At 38.1% G+C, this 11,786-nt stretch overlaps 1 protein-coding gene across 1 annotated transcript; it reads left to right on the top strand.

Annotated features, from left to right (window-relative positions):
- Positions 1-2,755: 2,755 nt before the first annotated feature.
- Positions 2,756-11,399, top strand: LOC137258352 (homeobox protein caupolican-like). The gene is made up of 6 exons (XM_067796002.1): positions 2,756-3,023; positions 4,243-4,452; positions 6,632-6,738; positions 7,237-7,535; positions 9,820-10,482; positions 10,693-11,399. The coding sequence occupies exons 1-6, from the start codon at positions 2,949-2,951 to the stop codon at positions 10,707-10,709; spliced, it is 1,371 nt and encodes a 456-aa protein (XP_067652103.1). The 5' UTR covers positions 2,756-2,948; the 3' UTR covers positions 10,710-11,399.
- Positions 11,400-11,786: the final 387 nt, after the last annotated feature.

Genomic DNA, 11,786 nt, shown 5'->3' with positions numbered 1-11,786 from the left:
TAATCAGTCGTCACGGAGATCTCAGTAGCTATTTCACAGTCATGTCTTACCACGTTTCAATTGTTTCATTACATGAAAATCAGGTTTTTACACAACAACTTTAGGACTTCATGCCAAGCTGAGGTGCGAGATGTATGAATGAAAGCGGGGAAATCAACAACTTGAATTCAAATCCCGTTTTCAACGTTCTGTCGCGTGGTTAAAAGCATGCACCACGTGAAACCTACATCGCTTGATGATAGCCGGGCGTGCACGTGCACATTAATTACTTGTCAATTTCCGGTGGGTTGTAGATTTCATTCACAAGCGGATGACGAGCAGATTTTGGATCACTCATTTAACACAGCACAGGCGCAAAACAAGACGAGTATCTCATCTGAACTAATTAAACCAGTTTAACTGGCTTCAAGCCTGAAATATTGTTTGACTGGCTACGACTGTTGGTCTTACTGTGCGTTGCAAAGGGAAATCTTGTTTTCGCGTTTCTGATTAAATATTTATCAGAGTGTTGGCAAATCGAGAACTCAATTTCAGCAATAAAGCGTTGAATATTGATGATCCCTTGGTATCTCACTGACATGTTTTGACGTAGCATGGTGCTATATTTGAGATAACGTTTCAAGTTTTATGAACTGTAATTAAGTGTTTAAACTTCGATTGTAGTAAAATAAAGGCACATCATTTCACACATTTAACCATTTATGATATAGATTGCGAAATGTAACAGTACTGAAATTATGCATTGTATATCTTTAATACGTATGATATAAAAACAGAATGTAATAATTATAATGAAATAAATTAGAATTTACTTTACATCAAGTTAAATATTTCACAATGAGACTATCACATAGTTTTGTTGCTTCAGTTTTAATTTAATAGTTGACTAAGTTCTATTTGATACTGTTGAAATGAGATCTCCGAACAGATTCATTTAGATCAATAAATCTCATATAAGTGTAGCTGAACAAATCGGATCAGATGTTTCGTAGATACATGCCATTTGAAAAAAAAACTTTCCTTTTATTGATGGTTTAATCTTTAAAGGCAGACAGGTTGTGACATGGTATACATGAAGCTGTCAACACGTCCACGGAATCAAACAAAAAACACAAAAAACAAACAAACAAAACCCAACAAATACTGAGCAAACTTTATAACACTTCCAAGACATTTTATTTACATAAAATCTCAGCCCAGTTCCAAATTTCAGCGTCAGCGATCAGTGGTTGGTTAACAGGAGGATTAATTACTGTCAATTGAAATAAAACAGTCGGTGAAGGACGGGTATTCAGGTCTAGTTTGTGCCATCAACAATTTAGAAACCTTAGTTTTTGCTGCAATCGATAGTGATCAGCAAGCTAACTACTGAAATAAACATGCCACGGACATCACGCATTGTCAATTGTGATCAATTTCACACCTGTGCGTCCAATGCGTGTTGCATGTCGACACGGGCGCGTAGCCACGGTAGCCACAGCCAATTACAGAGCCGTTCACTGATTTCCAATGTTTTTATTTTTTCAACAATTATTGCTGACATGGTGGTAATTGTTTACTTTTTATGACGTCAATGTGACTTTTAGAGCACGCAAGGGAATCGATCCTTAGGGGAGGACAATTATAATGATCTGTAATCAGTGTCAGTGATATGGACAATGGTAGCTGCTTGGCACCGCCTTGTTTACGTCTCCCTTTGCAGTAAGCGAAATAGACACGGCACCAGTCATGATGTAGATATATTGTATTACTTTAACGATTCCTGGGCAAATGTTGGATGTGGTAATAAATAAGGACTTGTTAAATATTCAGTAAAACACTCACGAACAAGTAATAATTGAATTCACATACACTTTACATTTAAATAATTTTTTTCAAATCCATAAACACATCAAATAGAACAATTTCGAAGAAATACGTTGATGACATATAATATTTTTTCAGTGCATACTAATGTTGAGACTTGATTAACTTTTCTGTTAAATATCTAAACCACGCTACGAAATAGGGATAATTTTATTCAATTATGCATCATATCATAAAGAAAACAATAACATTATTTTAATGCTTGTTTCTTTCGTAATTTCAATTATCGACAAAACAGATTATACAACCTTAAACGACGAGAATATGTATCTTGAAATCATTTCGCGGAAACTATCGAATCTGACAACGTTAGTGGTTTTCATTGTTAAATAGCTATTTACATTTTTCAACTTTGAAACAAGAACAATTGGACCAATGTTGATGACTTCATCTTTAAGCATGAAAAATGACAGATAGACTTTGTAAAACTGCAAACAGCAACATATTTTGACACGAGTGTTTCAAAATTGCTATTTTGTGATGTAAGAATATATAAGAATTATAAATCTGAACAAATACACTTTTCAACATATATTTCAAAACCTACTACAAACGACTGGTGTGAACGAATCACTATACGCTAATCAAATTTAATTTGATACAAGAAATTTGCGTGAGTTTTCTGGCATGCAGCAAAATGGCGCTCGAGCGAGCTCCGTGACAACAAAACGAGAGAGTTTTATCTGCTCACTAAGTGTAAAATTCCCCATATTTGCGGAAACCTCCCTTGCTTTAGCGTTGGAAAGTCAGAGTGATGTATTGTAAATAATAGGCGGAGTCAGCTATCAACCTTGAACCAATCAGCGAGACGAGTCTCGTGTCATTGTATGCGCTCGACCAATCAGCGTCAACGGGTGGCCTTATTACCCAGGCCTGCCGAAGGATCATCGTCTATTGCTCAGTGTCCTCTCTCCAAGCAAATACAAGATCTCATGTTAGCGGAATACTGAACGTGCGCTGTACCGGGCGAATTTTGTCCACTTTGGAACAAATTTGACTTGTATACTGTTGATTCAATCGGACATCGCTCCGATTTCGGACCATACCTTTAAATTGGACTGTGTGTGTCATACCATTTGAGGATGTACCGTTCACCCTTCACCCTCGCTGCGGCGTTCCCTAGCGCTATCACTGATACTACCTCCAACATTTCACAGGTATGTACATTCTTGGGTTTTTTATTACGGCTATCATAGTCATTATTATGATTGATATTATCCATTTCCTCATGTTACTTTACTAGACACATTTTTAGCCTTACTTATGTTTATGTCGGACAGGATCTTGTTATGGTTAGGTACTAAACAACATTTGAAAAACAAATGTTTACTGGTAAGCCACTTCCTTTTTTAAATCTCATATTTGTTAACTTAAATAAATCTAAAAACAGGTGCAACCTGAACGAGGTACTCCAATCATATGATGATAGTTTACTGCATGCAATCAAACATTTATTTTCGTGGTATTTTATTTCCTTCTGGCATAACAGACATAACATGTTTTACCCGGTTAAAATATAATGTTCGTCATCAAATATATCTCAGAACGTGACATGACTGATACAGACATGATGACAGCACCTGTGAATTTAAGTGTTAATTTCACTTGGTTCTTGACACCTGTGCCTTTATGATCAAATTTGACTAGAAATTGTGTATATTGAAATACTTTGACCCATGTGAGTTGGTGGCTTTATGCACACCTAGTCTCCTTTGATGCGGATGTCAATAGCACTGATAAGTACAGTTTATGTAAATATCTCACTGCTACACATCCATCAATTATCCGTCACACTTGTCGGTTAATGTCATGCTTGAAATTAACATGTGAATCAACCGTTTAACCTATTCTGAACTGGTTATTGACATGCGTATACGTGTTGAGAATCTGATTTTCTTCGTCGTATACACATTGGGAGGTATGGCAACACTGCAGCCGTTTTGAAGTTTTTGTTGTTTGGTTTAATGTTTAGATATTCAAATTATGGGAGAAATATTATGAGTAATATTCGAGAACAATTCAGCTATTTGATACTATATCTGCGAACACATTCTGAAAAAGAAATATACTTAGATATATGGATATACATATATAGATATACATCATAGAATATATCATCTTTAATAACATAACTTGTTAAACAGTTTCAATCTTTACATGAGACACTTCTTTGGAAGCTCAACACGTGAATAAACTTGGCGTTTATCGTTAGGGTTAATTGAAGACGAGGATGAAAATCTTCACATGTTTACAATAACAAGAGAAACAGTGTAAAAACAAAAAAACGGGAATAGATTACAGAAGAAAAATAAATTTCGGAGTTATTAAAGTCTGAATACTATTTAATAGATATAATAATTTCTTTCATATTTACAGCACACTCAAGCTAGAATGACTCCCTCGGGACCAGTGTGTGAGAATGGCCGTCCCTTCGTCACAGACCCCTGTACAGGGCAAGCTGTTTGTCTCTGCCAAATTGGCACCGATGGTATCCCCTACCATGGCAGCCTAGGATCTCCAGACGGTCTCCGTGCCCTTGGCCATTCTCCGGGGTCAGGCGAACCCTCAGCGTTCCGATCCCCATTGGTAAGTTGATTTCTTAGATACAAACCCGACTTAAAGTGACGAGTGTGCACAAAAAAAATACATCACCGCTAAGGACAATTATTCAAAATTATAAGATCACAATTTAACCAGCTTCTATCAAACATGCAATTTCATTTTATGTAATGTCATCGATATTTTAACAATTAAATATTCAAGATCAACATATCTAATTTCAGGCGTAAAAGCGCGCGGGGATACATCGCCGTATTCAATCTGTTCCATCATGACGATGTCTAAATAATTAATGTCACAATCGTCCCAATAAAAATGCATTTGAATGAATTAAATTTCTAGTAATTTAAGAGGGTGGATAACAAAAAATCACCGACTCAATCAGTCTATTCAGAGAACGCGATTCTCTTGTTTAGTAATCAGTTTGATCCAGTTTCACATGCATAATTGATTTATTTACGACAGCTGAGGTATTTATTCAGCCAAAATTGACATTTTGTCGAACCAAAGCAATGAAACTCTGTATCCTAATAAATCGCAACACTGGTGTTGTTTAGCCAAGACATGAATAATTCCTTTTGATGCATACTGACATTGCCCATGTAAAAAAAAAATTACAATTCAAATTTGAAACAAACTTCGAAATTAAATTTCAAATAAATTGTTTAAATTATGTAAAGAACTATGTTGCGTCATGTTTAATAATTTCTTCCAGGTTAGACCTCAAACACGACTGTTAAATAAAATAAAAGCCTCGATCAAATGAACACTTTTAACTGACACGTGAAAGTCATGCATCAAATCCCGTACAACCACTAGGCATTTCAGACAGGAAATATGTTACAATCTTATCTGAACAGACTAATTGCTTTTAACTGAACAAGTCGTATGATGCGGGCTGCAGCATGGTGAAAAGACTACAGTGTTCCGATTTCTCCCAGTTCATGAATCCAGAAATTATCCTTTTATTTAAATTGCCTATCCATTTCCAGTAGCTTGCCCACACGTGCATCCCATTGCTGGGGGATAACGATGTGTTAGTTCTATTTTATCGCAATGAGGGCTCATTAGAAGATTTAAATGACACTTTATCTGATTTTTGTGGTTTATGGAAGTGATTTTTGTGGTTTATGGAAGTGATGTTTTGTCTGCCAATTCTAGGATACAGAATAACAAATACTATGCATTCTCGCATGATGCTTCACTTCGAAATTGAGTCGTCCAATTTCACGTGTTCTTTTATTTCTGCGGGGTGAATTATGGCGATGAGGTGATCGGTTTCAGTTTAGACACTTGTCTGTTGCGTCTTTAATAATTAACGACCGTTTTCTCCCAACAATGGTCACATTCACACATCATGTGCAGCTCAAATTTGATACAGCATTCAATATGAACTCAGTGTGCATAACTCTCATCACACCTTTGTCAGTAATTTAAGACAAACGGTTTAATATTACATTTTATTTACACGACAGTAAAGCGTTTACGATTTCATCAGTCTTCGTTGTTGCAGTATGGGCAGCTAGTGAATAACGTGATACCATGTAATGGCAAAATCGATGGTATTTTACAAAGCAGCTGTTTATTATTCTATTCAAAATAAACCTGAAAACCGGAAATATAATTACTGATGATTACACAGATCCTTGATGCCGATAAAACTTCTATTATAAATCTGCATTGATAACAGATAATAAAAGATATTCACAGATGGATCTGTTCACGTCGATTAATTCAGCTATAGATTACAGTTTGATAAAGGGATTTTAGGGAACAAAGCTGTCTCTCGACTGTCAACTTAAAGTTCCAAATTATGCTGGGATATCATGCCATTACGCAATGTAAATTTACTTAGTATTCATTACTTTTCGAATCCAAGGAAATTCTTGTATCCAGTGTGTTTGCAAATGTGTTAAGATGCAAATATTTATTAAATGTATTAAGATGCAAGTATTTATTAAAAGGGAGTAAAGTATGTGATATGCACAAGTTATACCCTTATGGGCATTGCTGGAATATTTATTTAATATAGTTTGTGAGTGAACGCCTTTTAAATACATGGCTATGTCTACACTTGTCTGTGTCAACGTCAGTATGTGTCAGTTTCAAATAAGGTGGTGTATATTTCATTCATTATACCATGAAACGCATTAAATAGATACTTTCATTTCGAGGTCAATTTCAGGAATTATCGTGTTTATTTCAGACATGTGCTACCGGACTGAGACCCGAGAGAGAATCCTGGAAGGCGATCGCTCCCACCCTCGCTCACCACTATGACCCTTCCCTCGCTCTTCACCCTTACAGCACTTTGTAAGTACTAACGTCCCGACCCCTCACACGAGTGGGTGTCGCTTAGCATATCTATGCAGAAAATACAAACACGGAATCAACGATTGTTCGGGGTTCATGGGGTGCGTTTAGAACAGCAAATGGTTTCTAGGGGAACTATTAAAGCGATATTATTTGCTGGGGGTTGGAATTGAGATTGCATTCTTCCCACAATGCACCGGGACCCCCAGAGTCCTTTCATCCGATGGGCTCTCTCCCATCTTCCTTGTATTTCATTAATTTCATTTACAGCGCTCTTGTATTTAAACGATGTTGAGTGAAACGAGCGCTTGATTTCGGTATTGTTGCATTAAGTGGGGGTTAAAAAGCCAACACGAAAGTTCCTCGCCTGGTCAGTAGGCCTGAAACCCTATTATACAGCCTCGCATTGACGCCCTCGCCTTCAAAAGGAAGTGCAGCCAGGTTCGTAATGAAATGGCGAAATAAGATGGCTAATTCCATTATGGCTTTCGCTTTCAGTTACGCAGGCTTGGACCTGAATAGCGCCGCACGAAGGAAGGCAGCGACTCGCGAAACGACAAGTCCACTTAAAGCTTGGCTGAACGAACACAGGAAAAATCCCTATCCCACCAAGGCGGAGAAAATCATGCTGGCGATCATCACGAAAATGACAATGACACAAGTATCCACGTGGTTTGCTAACGCTAGACGACGCCTCAAGAAAGAGAACAAGATGTGTTGGGATGGCACTGACCGAGACGAAGATGAGGATGACAAAGATGATCTCAACGAAAAAGATTCACAAGCTGATAAATCAGGTAATTACATATATAAATCACTTGAAAAGGGTTTTTTTCCATATGAAACGTTTTTCTTTAAAAAAAAATAACACCAGGGTTTAAAAAACACACACAAGACATCGGATTATGTGTCATCGCGATCAGCCATCTAATTTAGTCTCGATTAGACTAATTTCTGAAGGATTATATTCAAACAAATCATTGTCAGCTATGGTAAGATCGCTGGTCCATTGTCAGCTTAAATTCTAGAATCAACAGACCCATGCCAGTCTAAACTAGATTACTTGGAATTAGTAGCATGAATAATGGCAACACCGCCAACAACAGGCTATTGTTCTATGCTCATGCGTCATTCATACGGAATTAGATTATCGTTTCATGCGTTAACGATAATCCTTTAATCTGTTTATCTCATCTGATAAAGAGGATCAGCATTGTTTGTATAAAATAACTGGAGGGAATCTAACTTGATCAATATTAGTACTTGTGCAGACACTGGCCATCACCACGTGAAATACACGTGCTATCAGCTCCACTTGGGGATAGAGAGGCAAAGTAGTATACTGTGAAACAGACACCTCTTGACGTGAAACTTACATAGCGATCTCTTGACAGACGATACAACTGGTCATTATACACATCGGGTCAGTGTGTTTAAGACTCTGGACTAAGTTTTAATAATCCTACCGAGTGTAAGGACTATGGAAAGACCAGCTTGAAATTCTTTACATTGAACTCACGTGACATTAAGGTTGTGATTTATACTCCACTCCAACCACAATTAATTTCAGTCTTTTGGCTGGTCCTGTTTCGGTTAAACGCCTCTCAGTGCGTGCATTTGTGTCTTTCATCAAAGACCAAGTTTGTCGCGAGTGGATGCCAGAGTTTGTAATATGTTTTTAATATCGCTAACAGCAGGGGAGGCAGGCTTACACCATTGCGGTTTTGTCCTTCAAAAGATTTATTACAAATAGTAATGGCTTGTGATGCGTTTATGCCTGTCAACAATAGACTCTAAGAGGCGCGAAAGGGAACTCTTTGAAAACTATAAACAACCTATCATTTAAACATTTTGTTCGAGATGTTTATTAGGAAGATCGACACACCACTGTTCCAGAATTAACCATAAATTTCACGCACTGTTTGAAAACACTTAAGATGAATTTCAAGTATTGTTATAGTCCATTGTGGGCATCCTTCCAATGCAGAAAGGATGTTGACATGAATTCATAGTCTCGGTGTGCAGTTGTAGTCCAACTCGAAACCTTAATCCAGTGTGTGGCATTTTAAATGATTAAGCGCTCTTGAAATTAAATTATGGTACGCCTTGAGGTAGATAATTTATTAAATGGGATTAAAGGATTCCATCTGATCAATGTTTCATGGGTATTTTACGGTCGAGCGATCCTCAGAAATTGACACCACCCTTTACTAACGGATTGCATGGAAACATTGCGGTTTCCTTTAAACACAGCAAGGGGCGATAGGCATTGACGAAATGTACATCTGTCGATTTCAATGTCGGTCTGTTTTCTTCGAAGAAAGTGGAACATTAGCAGAATTTTTTTCTTGGAATAACGTAACTATTTTAATTAATTTGAATAGCGAATCTTATGCATACTGACAATAGGAATGATCCTGCAGAATGTAATCTTTTGTGCAATCATATCGTTCATGATATTTGATAACAACCTGATAAGCATAAGCTGATTTCGTGGTAATGAATACATTCGTCATCGACATTGACAAGTATTAGGGGAATGAAAACTTTGTAATTATGAAATATTAGTTGTTATGGTGTTAATGGAATCTCCCTAATCGCCTGTGTGGTACTAACATATGTTATATAGAGGCCATCAAGACCCTTCCCAGTCTTGGTTCACGAATATGACAGATAAGTGTGTCTGTGTTATGACAAAATCATGCCCTCTCCCAAATCGCTGTGTTTGGTCGCTCGAGTTAGTACTGCGATAAGTTTTGTGAAATTGTGTGCACGCATTGATCAAAATATTTGCCGCCTAAACACAAACATGTCAATCATAATATGACACCGCCGTGGGTGTAGTGATACGACAAGAGATAGTGCGATAGCCAAGCACTTCTACCCAGGTTTTGCGGAGGGCTGAGAACGGGTGTGTGTTTATGTTTGGTTGATATTGGATGAAGCTTGGCTTCACTTGCATGTCTGTTCCCCGGATGTTTGGACGGCAGCGATATGATCCAGATGTTGGTTAAGATAGTTCTGTACAGTCAACCAGGATTTGAAAGTTCACACGTTCTTACATTCGTATTTTTGTTTCAGAAACGGAAGCCAGTGCTCCATCTGTGAAGTCTGAAGATGAAGATAGTGAAGTCCAGTTGTCTGACATCTCTGACGCCGAAGACAGCACACTCGTGTCAGCTCGACTCCAACCCGACCCACGTGCAATGCACACCCCCGTGAACCACGACAAGCACGTGCCAAAGGACTACAGCCTCCCCCATCCCCCGGTTCTTCGTGACAACCAGTCGGCAAACATATGTGTTCAAAATCGCACCAGCAGTGCCCCCAAACCTAAAATCTGGTCAATCTCTCACATTCTTGAGCCCAAAGAAACATCGCCTCAGAGCGACAGTGATAGCGTTGAAAACTCGCACGAACACTCCACATCTCGTGTTGATGTGACGTCATCACGATTTGGTAATCACGAACTATCTTCAAATCTGTTGAGCGAGCAGTCAAGTAGCAAGTCAGCTGTGTTCCCCTCGTCAACGGGATCCCCACGGTACCAGCTATATGAGGGCGCTCCTGAAAAGACCCCCTCCCCCCAGAAGCAGAGTCAAAACGGTCAACACCCCCGACCACCATTGGACACTCCTCCAGATACACCACCCTTTGATAACCACCAACACACTGTTGCATATTTCAAAGAACAAAGGAGCTACGAATACGAGGCTCTGAACCTTAAAACAGAGAGGAGACAAGGTCAGTATTCTCAAGGTCACGAATAAATTAATATTGAGTTACTAAGATAAAGCATAGTGCAATTTCTAAGTAGTAAGGTAACAACTATATTTGAACGACAGTGAAGAAATGTTTTTATTTTAAGAACATTGTTTGGATGAGGGTAAAACTATGCTGAAACTTGAAAATGTAATTTTTCTGATTCTTAATATTTAATTTGTTTCATTCCAGAATCTCCCAGAACTTGAAGTATCCAGCACCAGTTCTGAAAAGACAGATTCTGTGATAGACACTTCCTGTCTGGTGACCTCTGCCCCGGGCATCCAATTGCTCTGACGTCACGTGTCAGACGATGCGGAGGCAGCACTACCCGATAAAAGGGCAACCGCTTCACGACTTCTGCTTACGCGATACAAGGGACTTCTTTAGTGTTTAACACGTCACATCAATTGTGACGTCATGTAACGAGAAGTTAACGGTGCTTCAAGCGAGATCGAGAAAGAAGGGGCGATAACCTTAACCAGAAAGCTGAATTACATCCGGGGTTTGATTATGAATTGTAACCTCGACGTGCTAAGGACGTTTTACGAAGTGTATTGTGCATCGTGTGTACATGCTGCCAGTTTGAGGCAAAGCATCATTCGTGTTTTGTACTTAGACATTGGTATGGGGATCGAATCAAATCCATGTGTTGCTAAAAGTGCGTTACAACCTTAATTTATCAGGTATTCCGTCGTAATTTATTAGGACTGATGTCAGTATCAGTTAATTGATTGTTTGATCAATTTCAGCGCGCTGTTGTGAAACATACAACAGTCTGTTGTTGCTATTTGTTGATAGCGGCTAGTACTTAGCGGTGTACATACATAATTTATGTAAATCACTCAATGACCGATTGTGTTCTTTTGAGAAGCAATAAATATATTTTCAGAAAAAAATCGTTTATTATAATTCAAGGATGTGATGTTTTTATAAGTTCTAATTCCAACTGATACGATCTACTGGATGGAACAATCACACAATCTCACATTATGAGCACACATACTTACGACTGACAAATGATATCATATTGATAATACCTTACGTAATTTAGAGGTAATATAGTGACACAAAGACATTATAATACAACAATGACTTGCCAGACGCGTATGAGCGTGGGTTCGAATCCCGGTTCATCCTAATTGTGTTTCAAGATTTGTCATTAGCACCTGTCATGCGAGTAAGTTTAGTTTTATGCCTCACTGATCAATATTCAAGCTTTATGGTCTGTAAATAATCGAGTGTGGACCAGACAATATAGTGATCAACAACATGAGCATCGATTT

The sequence above is a fragment of the Haliotis asinina genome, chromosome 12 (genome assembly GCF_037392515.1).
Source record: "Haliotis asinina isolate JCU_RB_2024 chromosome 12, JCU_Hal_asi_v2, whole genome shotgun sequence".
Taxonomy (NCBI): domain Eukaryota; kingdom Metazoa; phylum Mollusca; class Gastropoda; order Lepetellida; family Haliotidae; genus Haliotis; species Haliotis asinina.
The sequence above is the reverse complement of the archived record's forward strand: the minus strand, read 5'-3'. Positions and strand labels throughout refer to the sequence as shown.

What these genes read in the sequence shown, in the direction of transcription:
- LOC137258352 (XM_067796002.1), top strand. Translation starts at nt 2,949, where the DNA reads ATGTACCGTTCACCCTTCACCCTCGCTGCGGCGTTCCCTAGCGCTATC. An exon ending in CAGCGTTCCGATCCCCATTG is followed by an intron (nt 4,453 to 6,631) that starts GTAAGTTGATTT and finishes TGTTTATTTCAG; the next exon opens with ACATGTGCTACCGGACTGAG. An exon ending in CTTCACCCTTACAGCACTTT is followed by an intron (nt 6,739 to 7,236) that starts GTAAGTACTAAC and finishes TTTCGCTTTCAG; the next exon opens with TTACGCAGGCTTGGACCTGA.